At 33.4% G+C, this 19,031-nt stretch overlaps 2 protein-coding genes across 2 annotated transcripts; both read left to right on the forward strand.

Annotated features, from left to right (window-relative positions):
• On the forward strand, positions 1-2,422 carry LOC123218790 (plastid-lipid-associated protein, chloroplastic-like). The gene is made up of 3 exons (XM_044640420.1): positions 1-563; positions 1,321-1,516; positions 1,836-2,422. Exons 1-3 carry the CDS (start codon positions 121-123, stop codon positions 2,148-2,150), a joined length of 954 nt encoding a protein of 317 aa, XP_044496355.1. The 5' UTR covers positions 1-120; the 3' UTR covers positions 2,151-2,422.
• Positions 2,423-8,139: 5,717 nt separating this feature from the next.
• On the forward strand, positions 8,140-13,961 carry LOC123218791 (pyrophosphate--fructose 6-phosphate 1-phosphotransferase subunit beta). Its single transcript, XM_044640421.1, has 16 exons — positions 8,140-8,400; positions 8,484-8,645; positions 9,006-9,127; positions 9,541-9,594; positions 9,691-9,797; positions 10,015-10,120; positions 10,591-10,654; positions 10,781-10,869; positions 11,350-11,481; positions 11,621-11,791; positions 11,881-11,996; positions 12,241-12,352; positions 12,452-12,536; positions 12,683-12,727; positions 12,867-12,935; positions 13,632-13,961. Exons 1-16 carry the CDS (start codon positions 8,211-8,213, stop codon positions 13,706-13,708), a joined length of 1,701 nt encoding a protein of 566 aa, XP_044496356.1. The 5' UTR covers positions 8,140-8,210; the 3' UTR covers positions 13,709-13,961.
• Positions 13,962-19,031: the final 5,070 nt, after the last annotated feature.

A 19,031-nucleotide genomic window follows, 5' to 3' on the forward strand; every position in this document is an offset into this window, starting at 1 on the left:
TGCAAATACCCACCACCAAGAGCGCGGTTACAAAACTCAATAGACTTGCTTCTTGTCTTTGTCGTTCCTCTGTTTAGACTTCAAAAAACTTCTCTTAGTAATCGAGAACCTGAAGACCCAATGGCTTCTCTCTATCAACTCGCTCAATTCCCGTGTAAGACTCTTTCTTCAACCCCACCTCATCGCCAGCTCTTCACTGTAAAACCTTCGATTCTTCCTCTGAACTCAGCCAAGCTTTCGCAAAGAATTATTAGCAAGTCTCTGAATTCTAGGCCCGTGTTCGTGACTAGAGCTGTGGACGACGGCGACGAGTTGGGACCCGATAAGGAGGAAGAAGGTGGCGCTGTGACCGTGGTAGAGGAGGAGAAGCCCAAAGAATTGACGGAGATTGATAACTTAAAGAAGGCTTTGGTGGATTCGTTCTATGGGACCGATCGTGGATTGACGGCGACTAGCGAAACGAGAGCGGAGATCGTTGAGCTTATAACACAGCTGGAAGCTAAGAATCCAACACCTGCACCAACCGAGGCTTTAACTTTGCTTAACGGCAAATGGATTCTTGCGTAAGTGTTTGATTTTTTCTTTGGTTCGTGGGAAAATTTATGGTATGGTAAAGTGATTTAATTTTCCAGAGCGAATTATAGTTTGATGGTATAGATTAGGTGGCTGCTGAACTCTCCGAGAAACTGTGTTAAATCTGATGGCAAAAATTAGTGTTCAAAATTGTGCCTAGAAATGAAATTGCAGATTTTTTTTCTTTTGAGATTAAGAAATTAAGTTGTAGGTGTTAGTATACAAGTGTCTATAAAAGTATCATCTCTTGAACTGAAAACATTTTTAGGGTGGAGAGTCCTAATAGCACCTATACGGATGCTGTAACTCTACTCAAGAGTCTTAACAAGTTATTGGTTGATGTGAAATTATGACCAATTTGTTCCTATTTCAGATGATTGGTTATGAGGAGTGTAGAACTGATTCCCTAATATGTGAGAGAGAGGTTGTTGGGTTTTTTCACATCAGTTGGAAGAAAGTTATTAGGTGTTCGTATATACGTGTATGGCTAGGATAAGTTTGTGAGGAGTGTTGAATTGATCCCTCGAGATGTTAGTATATACGTGTGTGGCAAGAGTTGTGAGGTGTGTCAAACCAATCTCCCAAGGAGTGTAAGAGGTTGTTGTGTATACAAGGAACACCTCTTTAGCTAGACCCATCAATGCTTAATAGAGTTATTGGTGTAGCACAATACTGATGAATTTATGCTTTGTTCATTTTGTAGTCATGAAGGTATCGACTTTGAATGTATGTGTTGTTGCAATGCAGGTACACGTCCTTTCCTGGCTTGTTCCCTTTATTGTCAGGGGGTTCATTTTCATTGGCAAGAGTGGAGGAGATATCACAGACAATCGACTCAGAGAGCTTCACTGTACAGAATTCTATCCAGTTTTCTGGGCCATTGGCCACAACATCTTTTAGTACCAGTGCCAAATTTGAAATCCGAAGTCCCAAACGTGTGCAGGTTGGTAATTACATTAATTGTATCTTCTTTCAAGTTATGCCTGATAGTTCAGAATATATAACTAAGGAAATGATCGATCACTTCTAATAAAATGGTTTAATCCGCAAAATCGAAGCATTAAGAATGTTTTGACAGGGAACCCTAAGCCAGCCTGGTAATGTTATAAACTCGGTTGAGGCTTTGAAATGGGATGACTGTGGTCCAACCTGTTCAAACCCACTGGTTTACAGTTTAACTGACGGTTTACCTTTATGATTTATCAAACCCCGCTTGGGATGCTGGGTTCATTTTTAATTGGCCATTTCAATTCTGTGTTCAGATCAAGTTTGAAGAAGGCATCATTGGGACCCCTCAGATAACAGACTCAATAGTTTTACCGGAAAACTTTGAATTTCTAGGACAAAAGATTGACCTCTCCCCACTAAGAGGCTTCTTCACTTCAGTCCAAGACACAGCTTCATCTGTTGCAAAGACCATTTCTAGCCAACCGCCACTCAAATTCACAATCTCAAACAGCAATGCACAGGCCTGGTTACTAACCACATACCTCGATGAAGAGCTTCGCATTTCAAGGGGAGATGTTGGCAGTGTGTTTGTGCTCATCAAGGAAGGAAGCTCTCTCTTGACGCCATGAACCCACCAAAAAGGTTGGATTCTTAAAATAATCCATGGGGTATGGACAACTCAGAAACATGATTGCATTATTGGGTACTTGATTTCAGAATAATAGTATGGTTTTATCTGCTTCTACCAGTAGCTCGTATTCCATGTAAACTCTGAACCACAGCCTTTGTGATTTTAAGACTGGAATTCTTGTTGCGAAGTACAGGAAACTTGAAATGGGCCACAAATCTTATGAATTTAATGTGAATACAGGAAAATCTTCTTGCGATTACTTCGCATCAAGCTTTAAGGGTAATCAAATAAATACGGTTAGAATTGTTTTGTTTCAAAAATAAAATGATTAGTTTGTTATCTTCAATAGAATACAGTAAAAGTTTATTACAAAAATAAATAAAGGATTGAATTCAAATCAAACTGATTTATTCTTAAAAATTTATTCAAATTTAAATTAAATTTGAGTCGAAAGAGTTGACTCATTTTTTAAATCGAACTGAATTTTAGCCAAGAGGTGTTCGATTTGAATTTATAGTTTAAATTCACAACTCATTTATAAAATAATATTATTTTAACCGTTATATGCTAAAATGATATCGTTTTGTTAATGAGTCGCGAACTCAAATTACAAATTTGAGCTGTGAATTTGAATTATGAAATTGAACTATAAATTCAAGTTGCATTCGAACCAAATTATTCTTCATTTAAGTCAAATTTGGGTTATTCTTAATTTTGACTTGAGAAAACTTCAGTCAAATTATTTTTTATTTGAGTTGAACTCTAACCAATAAATATTTGGATTCAGTTCAATTTACATCTACCCGTAAAAAATTCTAAAAGTTTGGTATTTCCCTAATAAGACTACAATCAATATAATCAATATTATTTCAATACTCCAGTCTTTTTTATTATAATGAATATATTTTATACTGAATTGATATGCCAATTGTAGAAGAGAAAACCGTGTTTGGATAGTAGCATTCTTATCTCAAAGAGAAACCTACTTCAATTTTGCTTTTAAAACAAATCCTATTTACTGGAATTCCAACATATTGTCGAGGATACACCACTTTGCTTTATAATTATAAATCAGTATGATTTCGTTTGATTCAAAAATTTGGCTACAGACTATTGTGCATATACATAAATATATATATATATATATATATATATATATATATATATATATATATATATATCTTATTCTTAGTGAAATTTATAATTGATGATTTAAATATTATTCATCAATAGCATGTATAGCATGAAAACAAACTTGTACAAACCTCGTAGAAGACTTCAAGTATAATTCCATGATACTCCTTGGAATTCATAGACATATAATAATTCAACAGGCTTCGAAGATCTTTTGTTTCTTCGATCCGGTTTGTCAAAATCATCTCAACCATGGAAGCTCTGAAATCTTCTCTTGGATCATAAGAAGCCATTTCCATCGCTACCATCACAATGAATTTAGTCCCCTGATCACTCTCGGCCCTTCGCTTTCTTCTCTCCCTTTGTCTTGCCTCTTGCCTTTCCCTGATCATCTGGTCGAGTCTTTCTTGAACCATGGCGTGCGCCAGGCTTGAAACCGACGGGAACTGATCGGAAGTTGAGCTTTCTGCTTCCTCCGACGAAGAAACACTAAGCCTGCAACTGCAACACAAGGCCTTGCATCCTCTCGGTTGAAGCTTCTGCTTCTTGTAATATTCTCTGGAGGGTTTCATTTCTCAGGCATGGATTAACCTGGGAGCTTTCAAGGAGAATTTGTGGCAAAATAATCATTTATGTAAAAATTGCAAGTGGGTCAGTGTAAACATGATTATGTCTTGAGCTTAAAAGAACAAAGTTCACATCTTTAAGAGATTAGGTAAGGTTGGAGGACGAAGATTGGAGGCAGATTGGGGAACATTTGTATTGTTAATTGAGCTATAGTGATTATTATGTGAAGAGCTTTAATAATAAATTTCCTTTAGAGGGTCGTTAGGTGGCGTTCTGTTCAAACAACAGTTACCATAGAAAGTAAACATGGAGTTTCTTAAGCCTTTTGATTAAAAAATTAAGACTAATGAGTGACAAAGTTAGAAAATTTTGGCTGGCCTCACATGCATGCTTGTGGGGATACTGTGCTATTCTACTTCCTAACTGAGGGTAAATTTGAATCATACCAAATATGAAATAAGATTCAATTCAAACTTGATTCGAATTTGAAATTGCAAGCTCGTGTTCAAACTTAAGTTGGTTTAAATAGTAAACAATGAAATAAAAAAAAAAACGAGGAGTCATAGGAATAAGAGAAGAAGAAAAAGAATCACCTATAAGCCCTCAAATTCTATAAAATATAGAATTGTATCTCCATAAGGTTCATAATAAATCCAATATTAAATTATTTTCAAAACAAATTTGAGCATCTCTAAATGGATCTTGAGTTGAGTCTTTTGTATTTCAACTTATTTTCAACTGGATTTGCCAATTCAAAAACCACTCTGCCCCATCATTCTTTGGTGTTCAATTAGTACATATGACAAACTTGCAAATGAGGAGGCAATTGATGAAGATGAAACAAGACAGTTAACGAAAACATTAATCACAATTAGCAGTGGTCTCTAGATCTTGTTCTGCTTAAATATTGCACATGTATTAAATGATGCTGACTGATGATCATACTTGTATCATTGATGGGAAGAGTGAATAATATCATTAAAGGAATAAATAATATTATAGATTGAATAAACTAATTGATATTAATCCAAATTATTAAATTGAATCTCTATTTTAAGGTTGATTTATTCGAATTAAATTAACTCAAATCGAATTCATCCTTACGTAACACTAATAAATACTTTAGTGAAACTTTTATTGATTCGGAGCCGAATGTAAGCACTTGTGGTATTCAATTATGGAGAAAATCCAAAGAAGATTTACATAGCTGGATATGGTCACTTTTGTGCATAGCCCACGCATTTTGGGGACACAAGACCAGTTAAAAAAATAAGAAAACGGTAGGTGTTTAGCATGTGATAATCGTTTGTGTGTAACACGAATTTGAACTATCTTGTAAGATTTGTTAAGTAGCAAGGGTAGATGCAAACTGAGACAGATTGAAATCAAATCATTGTTTGAATAAAATGAGCCAAGTTCTTGATTAGAGCTCGTTTCGTTGGCTATTCTTCTTTTGTTTATTTATGAAGTTATTGTTCATCTACTGATGCCCCCCTTGTTTGGATTCGGTTAGGCTTGAATCCATCCATGTGAGTGAGAAAAAACCTATGGTGTCTGTTGAGCAAACAGACGCACATGCTTGCATGATGATTTTGATGTAAAAGCAGGGCCAAGCTACTTTGTATAATAAGGCCTACAGACTAATCAGAAGACAGAGTGTTGCTCAACTCAATTACTCCTTGTTTCTAGAAAAAAAAAAAAAAAGGAACTGGAAAAGGGGTTGGTGATGGATGGCCTGGCCTTTTCATCGAACAAGGAAATGCGTTTGGCTGCAAAAGAAAGTGGAGCAGCAGGCCAATATTGAAGTCAAAGTTTATGATGAAAGGCACGTTGTTTAGTGTAATATTTTGATCAAGTTCTGAAAGACTACAGAGTAGAATCACGGCAAATATAACATCATGAAGAATGCTCAAGCTCAGCGTTGATGATGATCAATGGGCTGATAGAGGGCTTAAGTTGCTTTAACATATTTGAGCCCATAAGTTACATTAAAATTGGCCCAATCATGAATAAACTCAATCAAAATACTTAACATTTACCAAATTAGTGTTGGATTCTTTCAAGATGGAGTTCAACCATGGCTCAATTGGAGATTAATCTAAATTCAAAAGAGTCCATTTAAGATTGAATAGTAAAAATTTGAATTCAATTCAAAAATAGTTAAATTTGAATCAATTTGAGTAGACTCAAATACGAGTTATATGTGAAAACAAGCTCAATCCTAAACTAGGATTTGACTCATTTTGATGTCAGTTTAAATTTGTGTTAAAGTAACATAGATTGAAATATTCAAAATTAGGTTTTATATTGTAGTTTGCAACTCGCAAAATTCTACTTGTGACATAGATGTTACAACAAATGACTACTAACTAAACCATTTCTATCTAACACCTCACATGAAAGAAATCTCTTCGGATTGAGGCAACTATTATCCTCTTATCAAAAGAGGAATCAATCTGAAATTTTTTGCAAGATATTCTTATAATCTTTATTAACAAGAAGATATTAACAACCTTCCTAATCTATACACCGTTGATTGCTATAATATTCTCTTTTTCTTTTAAATTTGAATTGGTAACATATATATATATAGATAATATATAATTATTTGATTAAGTAATATTATTTATGTATTTTTTTATATATTCAAAGTATATATATATAAAGTTATTTATTACAAAATTATCATTTTCTTGTAATATATTATTATTAATAACATAATATATATTTCGATCATACGATCAAACTACATTTTAAATCATGTCTCATCTTCTTATACTAATTTGCTTTCATTTGCATTTTAATACAATGCGGTAATCCGGTAGGTATAGTAGAATCTTTTCATATTCTAACTACTGTTATCACAAAATCACATCACCACCACGCCTAAACTAGATGCTGCTCCTTCTATTCTTCATTTCTTTACATTTCTACTTAAAAATTAACACTTGTAAACAAAGTAACAAAGCAAGGTCATCATAATTTAGATATGACTTATCTTATTTTTCCAGTGCAAGTTAAGCTTAGGAGGATGAAACCGGGAATATTCTTTGGCGTTTAACGCTACGCGCCCCCACCAACCTGAGTTGGTTGGGTAAGGAGTAGGACAAATGCATGATCCAGCGTTGTAGTCATCATCATCACCATCCAACTCTCCCGATCATCACCTGAGCATCACAGCCCTTTATCTTCTCAACTTCGCCCATCAAGTACAGACAAAACATGTAGATATTTTGCGGGTTAATTTTCTACTGCCCTAAGGTTTGTTGTAATCAACAAATATCCATTCAAATTTGATTATTATCAATAACCTCCCTCTGTAGTTTGTATCTGACATTGAGGCCATTCTTTGAAATTTTGCTTAATTATGGCTGTATCTGTAAGATTTTGTTTGATTATATTTGCCTTCACTAAAATATAACTCGAGAAAGCTAATTCTTACTATAAGGATGTTTTTATAGCCTGGTTCGACTAATTATTTGATCAAGACTTGATGACTTATTTAATTTAAGTAAGGTTTTAAAAACAATAAAGTTATTAAACCATTTTGAATCATAGTTGGATTGAGCTAATTGCACCTGATCAAGATTAAATCACTAGTTCTTTAGCATGACTTTTGAAATTTTTTTGCAATTGTTGAAACCTAAACCCAAGTTATAGCGATTAGCAAGGCTACCAAAGCATGCAATGCACCACTACATCTAATTTTTATTTAGGTATATATGGTAAATATATATGTATATTATCAGTTTTTATATTTTGATTTGATTGGTCAAATCAAGAAAGACTCGAACCAGCTTCTTGATCGGGTCAAAGCTCAATCCCAATATTAAAACATTATAAAAAAATTTTAATCATATAATAATATGTTATTGTTAGTATATAAATTAGTTTTATTATTGATCCACATCATTTTATTGTATTATATAATAATATGTTCAATTAAGGGTTTTCGATTAGAGAGTCAACCTAAGTTAATCCACTCGATTCAATCTGAGTTTCAAGATGGGGTTAGTTTTAGACTCCCTAACTATAAGGGACGTCACATGATTCCTAAATATAGGATTGCCATAAAATAACATAAAAATAAAGAGAGGTAAACGTTATCAAGCCGCTTTTGCCATAAATTTTCGACAAAATCCCAATCCTACCCTCAAATCCAAAGGGCAACCAACCACCTTTCCTTTCTTCCAGAGCGGAGAGTCCAAAGCCCAACAAAAGACTTAAAAGACGATATTACCCTTTTCAACCTTGTGTTTGAACCATACATAATTTAAAGGGGGCAGATCAGCTGCGTTCAAGCTGACAGTCACACTCCTCACACCCGCACTCAGTTAGGTGTATCCGAAAAATAATCATGTCTCCTTCCTTCGTTTCTAACGGCGATTTGACTCCCGTCAAGTCCGGTGCTGTCAACGGACGTGTGGCTTCAGTCTATAGTGAAGTTCAAACTAGCCGTATCGACCACGCGCTTCCTCTTCCTTCCGTTCTCCGTAGCCCTTTCAAAATCGTCGACGGTCCCGCCAGCTCAGCTGCGGGCAATCCAGGTTATTCTCGTCATTTCGAATATTCATCGCTTTCACTAATGCGACATGTTTGTTGATGTTTATTGATGTTCTCGATTTCACAGATGAGATTAAGAAGTTGTTTCCGAATCTGTTCGGGCAACCGTCGGCAAACCTTGTGCCAAACGACGTCGATACTCTGCCGGCTAATCAGAAGTTGAAAATCGGTGTCGTTTTGTCCGGAGGCCAGGCTCCAGGCGGACACAATGTGATCTCGGGAATTTTCGGTGAGGATCTGTATGAAGCTATAGTGTTGTGTTGGAGACCCCACTTCTAATCAATAGAAGATAAGAGAGTGATATATAAGTGTGTGGATTGGACTTTAACATAACCCAATTGGTTTTGAGTAATATGGTTTCAATCTTCACACTTGTAAGTCTAATAAACGGCAGGCTTAATAGCCAAATGGCGAGTCTAATAGCCAAATGACAGGTCTAACAGTCAAACATCTAGTATATAAGTGTGTGGATTGAACTTTAATGTAAGCCAATTGGTTTTGTGTAAGTCCAATATATTTTTCTGATATGTTGAAACGTGATTTGCGTTAAATGCAATTTACAAGTGTGGTTTTTGTGTTTCTTTGGTAGATTATTTGCAGGATCGTGCAAAAGGTAGTGTCCTGTATGGATTTAGGGGAGGTCCGGCTGGGATCATGAAGTGCAAATACATTGAATTGACTCCGGAATATATTTATCCGTACAGAAACCAGGTATGGTTGTTCTTTTTGGCTGTGATTCATAGTTTTCAAATTGTTGGAACTTCTTCTTCTACAGGCATTAATATGCAGGTTAGATTAATTATAATGAAAAAATTTGAATCAGTAGTTAGAACTGGATTGATCCAACAGTGCAAATTGTATTACAATCTGTGCAATTATAATTTATTGTTTATTGATGTAGAAATAAATGATTAATAACTTCAATTATAATTTTATAATTGTAAGTTCAGATAGTTTGTTATAAAAATAATATGTAGAAAACAGAATATACAGGTGTTGGTTTTATTGAAATCAATAATTTTTAAAATTTAAATATGTGTACACTAGTTTTGGCCAAGTAGAAGTAAATGCTCAACTTCATGTTTGGTATCTCATTCTAAGTTGTTTGTAATATTCTTTTCCAGGGTGGCTTTGACATGATTTGCAGTGGAAGAGACAAGATTGAAACTCCAGAGCAGGTGAGACTGTTAGCTTGATGATTGAATGATTTGATGGGTGTTGTTTTGAGTGTTTATTTTTATATTGCACCAGAGTATGATGGGCTTTATTTTCAGTTTAAACAAGCTGAAGAAACGGCTAAGAAGCTGGATTTGGATGGCCTTGTCGTTATTGGTGGTGATGACTCAAACACAAACGCTTGCCTCCTTGCTGAAAACTTTAGGTGTGCTATGATGTTTTTAATCTAAATTTTATATTTAGATGAAATTGTATTTGGTATAATTTCCTTTTGAATTCTACCTTTGAACACTAGCAATGGTATTTTGTGAATATATAAATCATTAATTTTGGGGAGTCATTGATACGATGGTGAAAGGAGATACTTTTTACAGTATTATGTCACTTCCATGTATTTGTGTTAACCTTTAATATTGAATTAGGGGTAAAAATCTGAAAACTCGGGTGATTGGATGCCCAAAAACCATTGATGGTGACTTGAAATGCAAAGAGGTTCCCACAAGTTTTGGATTTGATACGGCATGCAGGGTGAGTATAGCTATGTGTGCAGATTTTCACTTAAACTCATATCATTCATTTTTCAACTTTCCAGTTAATCATATTAAAATTTTAGAAAGATTGATTAAGGTGTTGTTTTTTCTCTTGACATGCATTTTTTCTATATATTATCAATTTGTTGAAGCAAAGGGTTCTGAGGCTTATCAATTTTGTTGATAAAGCTAAATGTTATTCCCATCAGCTATTATTACTCGAATCCTATCCTTATTTTCATGTTTCTATGCATTTTTTAAAAACATACTACTGATTAGCATGGTATGAAAGTTGGTATCACGCATTATTTTATGTTTGCTGTCAAATAAGGCAACTGGATCATAGTGAACATGAAACCTTCTTTCAGTTGGCGATTGGAAATGATTGCCATTGCAGTCTCTTTTTGGTTTATAAGTTGTAGGAATAGCAGAGTCTCAAATAATTGTAATATGTCCTGTTTTATACAGATATATGCTGAAATGATCGGAAATGTGATGATAGATGCACGGTCAACTGGAAAATACTATCATTGTAAGTATTTGTGACTTGATTATGACATGTTATTATACTCTGTTTTGAGTATATAAAATTATCATTCTCCCTCAGTTTGACTTTCTGAGCAAGATTATGAGTAATAATTAAGATGTCTGTCTGCAGTTGTACGGCTTATGGGACGTGCTGCTTCCCATATTACTCTTGAGTGTGCACTGCAAACTCACCCAAACATTACCGTTATTGGAGAAGAGGTAATCTCATTGTGTTATTTCTCTACTTTCAAATGACTTGCCTGGCTAAGATTCCCATGTTTTTTAATAAACTTCTTGCTGCTCTAGCATTAGGATATTTTATGTATCTTTATGAACAATTAGTGCAATTACGTATCTTTGGCACAATCGTGATAAGTACTATAGACTTTATCTCCCTTATCCCCAGTCACTGAAAAAATCAAGTGAAAAGCTTGTCTTGGCTGCTGTTTGAAGCAAAAGAACACATACACATTGGTATCACTTTACGTAGATGTTCCAGTTTGTGTTTCTATTGATTGAAATTGTACAACAGGTCCAATATTTTAAGAGACACTTCATAGACACAAGCACTCCACATTGCTAAATAATTTAGAAAATAAGAGAAAGATCTATAGTCTTAAGGATCTATTGTTCTCTTGAGTCTATCACTCATGAAATAAGCTTTTTTCACAAATCATCCTGGGATATATCTCTCTGCAGGTTGCTGCCAAGAAGCAAACACTGAAAAATGTCACAGACTACATTGTTGACATAATCTGTAAACGGGCTGTACTTGGTTACAACTATGGTGTCATACTCATTCCAGAAGGTTTAATTGATTTTATTCCTGAGGTACTTTTCTTAATCGAATATTAAACCCATTTTTGTTTACTCCCTTTTCTGCACAGTTATGATTCTAGAAGTCAAATTATACACTCCTAATTCCTGTAATGTTCTTTTGACTTGTATTTCTGTTACACTGAATATGCAGGTGCAGCAGCTTATTGCAGAACTGAATGAAATTCTAGCCCATGATGTTGTTGATGAAAATGGGCTATGGAAAAAGAAACTCACTGGTCAGTCTGAACAACTTTTTGAGTTCTTACCTCAGGCTATTCAAGAACAATTGATGCTTGAAAGAGATCCCCATGGAAATGTCCAGGTATGTACTTTATATTTCTGTGCTTGTGTTTGATTTGTGCTGATGATTTTCCAGCTTTTTGTTTATCTTGTATCTCTTTCCTCTGGTAGGTTGCCAAGATAGAAACAGAAAAAATGTTGATTCAAATGGTTGAGACTGAGTTGGAGAAGAGGAAACAGCAAGGTGCATACAAAGGCCACTTCAAAGGGCAGTCCCACTTTTTCGGGTATTTAATATTCTTACCCTGTGAGGTCCTTTTGAGTCAAAGTTTTAATCATTACTATCATTACTAGTAGTGTTGAACTGGATCTTAAGCATTATGTTAGATGAACTGAGCCAATGGAGAGTGTTTATGTTCATGATGAGTTTCAACGTCTTCATATTTGACAATGTTATACAAATGAGAAAATTTGTTTAAACTTTGCATTCCTTACATTAGTTGTAAACTTCTGTGTATTTCATATATGCAGGTATGAAGGAAGATGCGGTTTGCCAACAAACTTCGATGCTTCCTACTGTTATGCGTTGGGCTATGCTGCTGGAGCTCTCCTTCATAGCGGGAAAACTGGCTTAATATCATCAGTAAGTAGTGTTTTTAACCTCCTTTGCTTTAATCTCCTATGGTACTTGACAATAATTAACTTGGTTACCTGTTTTTGTCTGTCCTGTTGATGTATCCAGGTTGGAAATTTAAGTGCTCCAGTTGATCAATGGACTGCCAGTGGAACTGCTCTGACCGCCTTAATGGATGTGGAGAGGAGACATGGTATGTGAATCTTTCCCTTCTACACCTCATTGTCACTCTTTGTCAAGAAGAATACACTGTACCTATAATATCTGTGGAAATGTCATACTTACATGAATTTATTGTACTCTTTTAGTGCTCTTTCTGAAACTTATTTCACTTTGCAGGTAAGTTCAAGCCTGTGATCAAGAAGGCCATGGTAGAACTTGATGGTAAGAATCTTTAATAAGGACCATAATTTTTTAGCTCATGATCTCTAAGTTAGTTCTTTCTTGAACCTCTGTTCACACTTGTGTCTGTATATATATATATATAAAATGCATGAACTGCTACTTGTAAATGATTTTTCAGGTGCTCCGTATAAAAAATTTGCATCCTTGCGCGAGGAGTGGGCTCTCAAAAATCGCTACATTAGTCCTGGTTGGTCTTTAATTTAATATTAACTTTTGAATATTTAGTCTCATTTTGTGCTTTAATAAAACTATATGTACTAATAATAAGTATCAATTTACCTCCTAACAATGACACAGTGTTATGTGATTAGATGATTTTAAAATTAGAATAAACTAACACTTAATCATATGATAAAACTTTATTATTAAGAGTAATACTATACGTACTCACTTTGAGTACATAAATGGATACACACTTATGTGTGTCATCACATGATTAGATGTTATTTTTTCCTTAGTTCAAAATTATCCAATCATATGATAACATACATAAATATGTATTTATTTGTATATTCAAAGGAGGCATACAAAATTTTATTGATTTAGATGATATAACTACCCTCTTTTAATGGTGGATTTGATCTAAGCCAATCTGAGCCGAGCCTAGGATTAGTTAAGCTTGGATGGAATTCATAACATCTCACTTGAGTTCTAGTGTATAGTGTTTTCAAAGGATTGCTAATATGGTGAACAGTATCTTTGACAAGATAAACATTGTCATTAAATGAATAAATGAGTCGGTCTTGATCCGAGTTGTTATATTAAAACTTTTAACTCAAAATCAACTCATTTGAATTGACCTATATTAGATCAGATTCACTTCTACCCTCTTTTGGCAATCATTCATGCGTAACCTAATAAGTTTGATGGATTTTTCTTCTAGGCCCTATTCAATTTGTCGGTCCAACGTCCGTTGCTGTTAATCACACACTACTCTTGGAGCTGGGTGCTCAAGTTTAAGCGTGCTGTCAAATTCGTCCTCAGACGGAACTGAAGTTCATACATCCAAAAAGAAAGCAATAACGAACTGATTGTGTTCTTTATCTCTGGGTTGTTTTTGTTTTATTTTATGTTATGTGAGAATTTTAGCTTACATTTTTGGGACTTTTAGAAGAATGATGTTTTTTAGATTATCTTTTTTAATGTTATTGTTGTCTTGAGCCCACGAGTGGCCATCGTCCCGCGGCTACTGTGCAATGGCTAGTTTATTGAATCTTTTTCAAAGCCCATCAAAATTTGAGTAACTGACAAGAGGAACACCTGAGAGGGGTCTGTCAAGATTCAGGATTACGGATATATTGAGCCAAGTTGATTCGGATATGAATGAGTCGAATTCAAGTTTTTAAGTTTCAATTTAGTAACTCGGCTAAGTTTGAGATTTGTTGGCAGCATCATATTGGAGTTGTGAAATTTTTTTTCTTTGATGATTTTTGTTCTCTCTTCTTTTGGGTTATTGTTCACCACTTAAGTGGCATCTGTTGAGGATCGGTTTGGATTTGATTTTACCCCTGTTCAGGAATCATGTGTTGGCTGGTTTTGACCTCCAAAAAGGTTTAATCTTAATTGGTCTCCTTGAGCAATTGCATTGAGAGACATCAAATTTGTTCTTGTTTCAAGCAATGTGTGCATGCCGATAACGTTTAACATCTCAACAAGGGAACCAAACATTCTAGAAAGCAGATATTAAGGTGAAAAAGGGAGACAGATCAAGATAAATGACCACTCAATTGAAGATAATGTCCTTGGGGATTTGATATTTTTGCCTAGATTATGTTTGTTCTTTAACCAAATTGACAAAGCTTTGTAACATTGATTGATATTGCTTATAATAACGAAAGCTTCCTTCCACTAGAAGTAATGTGCTTGTCTACACTGCTCAGATGGTTTGGATTTGGATACAACCACAAGCACTATCACTTGACCTCTCTCACTTTTTCCTCCAACATTCTTTATCTTCGAAACAATGTCTTCGTATCCTGATTGGTCATTACCAGTTAACAAAATAATTAAACATTACAATAATATTCAACCGAACATAATTGTGATAAGGTAGTATATGGTGCATATTCCATACCAAATAAACTAACCGAGTTCCAACAATTGCAAGCTATATTCTAATTCATGACAGATTTTATATTATGTTTGAACTGGGTGATCGTGTTCGATTGGTCATGCCCGACTGGAGTTTTAAAACACTACTTTGAAGTTCCTTTAATCACATGCAAGATGCAACCCATTAGTAAGCACAATTAGTAATGTTTCTTCTTGAACATATGGTAAAATAAAGAAGATAGATTAAAAAAATAAGTTTCGGAATGGAGGTATCATGTGCATCAGGAGATGGTTGGAGATGACAACCCGTCCAAATCCCCATATCATTGTAAGCGCACAACAATTCGGAATGTGTAGAACAACGGGTTAAGAGGAAAAATTATAAGTCTAATATCAAAAGACTCAAGTTTAACTATTCACTATTACAAATGCTTTTGAGTTCATATTAGCATCTTCTATAGAAGTAAAACCCTTGGTTGAGAGTCGCTCAAATGGTGAAACATAATTATTAGTTTCTAAATTAAGTCAAATTTAAATACTCTTTAATTTGAATTAAAATTAATTCAATCTTTCAATTCAAATTTAATTCAAATAAATTTAAACCTAATCACGTTGTCTCACTTATTTGATTCGGATTTATCTTTAATTATTATTATATACACAGATACTTTCCTGGACAAACAACAAGACAATAGTACATTAAAGTACAACCAGCATTGGAAATTTAAAATTAATGTTGATTCCAAGAAATTAAATTTTATGCAGTCACCTATCTTGTGCCATGTAACAACAAATTAGGATAAAGCTTGGAAGTAGCTCACCGCCAGCTTTCACCTCCTAATCTCTTTTTCTGTCTGTTGGTTGGTTGGTGCACAAGACCATCTATCATATGAATAATTAAATATATAATCTCAAGATTAATATGAATGGTAACGTTTTTTTTCGTTTTTCATATGATATTGACATGAAAAAGTGAATATTACGGAGATGGCCCGACCTTAATTGCTTGGATTGGAATAATGTTTTCATTCAAATTGAAGAAATTTCAATTTAAATAAGTTAAGTTTGAATTGAATAAATTTTATCTCAAACTCAGTTTGATTTGAATCTTTTTGTCGTATTAAAAAACTAGTTTATCAACGATTCTTTTTTTATATTCTTTGAGGATTTTTCTCATTTTTCTTTGATGATAACATCGTAATCTTTGATAATATGAATGAGTCAAATTCTATTTTAAACTAATAATTTTGAATTCAAAATTCAGTACATTTTTATTCAAGTTTGACTCAATTTAAACTCAGTTTTGTTTAATATGATTAACAGGTTTTTAAAAATATTTTTACAAGGGGTTTTAAATATTTTAAAGGGTATTTAATAATTTTAAAAATCCTTGAGCAACAGATGATAGGAATTATGAAAGAAACAAGAAAAAAAATGGCCCCAAGTTAATGGTAGGAAGCAAGATAGGTTATTGAATAAAGCAATAAAGAATAAAAAAAAAAAAAAAAGGGATTTTAGAGATATAGAAGACTCTTACATGAAGCGACATTATGCACCAACTAACTCTTTTCAATCCAACAATAATTGACAGAAATGGATCAATATGTGCATTTTTGCATGTGAAGCCAAGGGAGAATAATTGAAATTTGGTTGTTGTTTTGAAAACCCATGCCATGTTATAATAGTTGGTAAGCATCACATCGTAACAACCTCCATCAAAATAAATTTGATAACAATGAGACCATCTTGATGATGAAACCCACTTCAAATGGAAGTAATACAAGTTAATACAAGTTTTGAGTCTTTACAGCTATGGCAAAACTAGGGGTGGATTTGTGAGGGTGGTTGTCTTAAGTTTGATTTGATTTTATAATGTTTAATTTGAACTCCAGTTTGTTTAAATTTATGCATAAAATTATAACAAGGTTATTAACGAAGTGAATAATATTATTGGTAAGGTAAATAATTTTACCTAGGTCTAGACATAAATTAAGTCAAGTTCAAATATCTTTTAGTTTAAGTTTGTTTGAATGAAAAATAGAGTAACTTGAGTTTGTTGGGTCAAAGTTAAGAATGACTCAAGTTCGAATCAGTCCCCGAGTTTGAAATTTGAAGTTTAATTCGAGTTAATAGTTGGGATTTGTGACTTTTATTTATGGCTTGAGTTTGTAATTCATAGATAAAATGATATCATTTTGATAATTGTTTAACACGATTTGAATTGAGTCATAATCTAAATTCGAACCAATTTGAGTCATCAACCTAATTCATGTGTCAAATTAAGTCAAACTTCTTTTAATTCAAATTTGACTCAATTTTGAAAATAAATTAACTTTTTCGATTTGAACTTGACCTAAATATATATAAATCAATTCAAACTGATTTTTAAACTAAAAATAACTCAGTTTAAGTCTAATCTTAGTGTTAACAAAAAAACAAATAAGATATGGTTAAACTATTAAATTAAAACTCTTAACTCAAGTTTGATTTGTTCAAATCAAATATAAAATAAAATATGAGATTTGATTCAATTCGAATCTAACTCAAAAGATAACTTAGCTCATTTGCATCATCATCAAAGGTCAATGAATGAGCTATAATCGAGAGAAAAGAATAGTGAAACCCTAAACATTGTGCTCTGAGCCATTTGGTTGACCCATGTCCGAACGACTATGCTCCTCATATATATATATTCTCTCGAGGTTGACTAGAAAGAGTTTTGGAAGGACCGCCATTTTCTTGTATTGTATAAACAGATATAGCTGTAGATTTTGCCATTTTGGTGTTACCGAAATTGACTTATCGATAAAATTATATTTAAGCCAAGAAATTCCAGAAAATTGAATGCTAATTCACAGTTCCTCTTCTGGGAAAACATGGATGACTCGAATATTCGGAGAATCCCATTAAGGCCTCCCATTTCAAGGAGACGTTAGTGTGCCCTCTCAAATTCAATTAATTACAGAAGTGTGAAATTGAACATGAATTCTTTTAACTTTACATTTTGGATTCCACACTTTAGCCAATTGTCCTAATTATACATGAAAGGCTATAAAATTTAAGAGAAATTGAAAGGTTTTCGCGAGTCTTGGTCATGCCAAATCATACATACATACATACATATATGTTAAATGTTTCTTGTGTTTTTGTCCTTTTAATTGTTGATTATAACGTGATGTTTTCTTGTATTTTAACCTTTTTTTTTTAGATTTAAACTGATTTTGAACTAAACATTAAATTAAATTCTGATTAAATTCAACCTTAACTTTGGCTCTAACATTACACTTGTCAATGATGGATATGAGTTGAGCCAAATCTGAATACTCTTTAATTCGAATTCAATTCAAATAAAAATGATTTAATTCGAGTTTATTGAACTAAAGTTAATGATAGTTCAAGTTCAACTTAACCTTTAAGTTCAAAGTTTGAAACTCAAGTCAAATTTGTGATTCAAGTTCATGACTCATTGTAAAACAATATTGTTCTATCCAATAATTAATAAAATAACATTGTTTTAACAATTTTTTGACATGAATAAAGTTGAGAGCTAAACTCAAATATAATTTAACCATCTGCTTAACTTTTAAATTAGACCGAACTAAAACTCTTTAACTCAAGTTTAGTTTAGTTTAAAAAATAAACTGACCCTCTAACTTGAATTAAAAAAAATCGAACTAAAACTATTTTTTAGGTTAACTCAATTTAATTCAGATTTAACGCTTCATATCACCATTTAGAGGAAGAAGGTGGGGGTAAAGATGGCCCATAACATAAATGAAAATAAAGTTTGTGGGTTTTGCCATCACATGCTTCATCATTTTGCCTACAAACAAACTCCATTAACGTAAAGGGATAATATAAATCCCCCCTTCAGCCAATTTCGCTTATCTTTCTGTTTGATTCATATTTAGTCCCCACTACTTTTTCTATTTCTATGTCAATTCCCTACAACCAACCACTTACCTATCAGGCTATTAACCTTCTTTTGCCCCCACTTCGTTTGTCTTCTTCACTCAAATCTTCCATTTTACATCAATATTTTTTTTCTTATTTTATTTATTTCTTTGTTTCCTTTTCTAAGTAGTTATTAGGGTTTGAACACGAATTGAATTGATTTAGTCTAAAAAATCAGTTTGGTTTAACTCAAATTTGTTTAGATAAATCTTGAGTCAAGTTTAAGTTTGAAAGGTTGATTCATTTATGAAATCGAGTCAAACTTGAGTTAGAAAAA

This window comes from Mangifera indica, chromosome 6 (assembly GCF_011075055.1).
Source record: "Mangifera indica cultivar Alphonso chromosome 6, CATAS_Mindica_2.1, whole genome shotgun sequence".
Taxonomy (NCBI): Eukaryota; Viridiplantae; Streptophyta; class Magnoliopsida; order Sapindales; family Anacardiaceae; genus Mangifera; species Mangifera indica.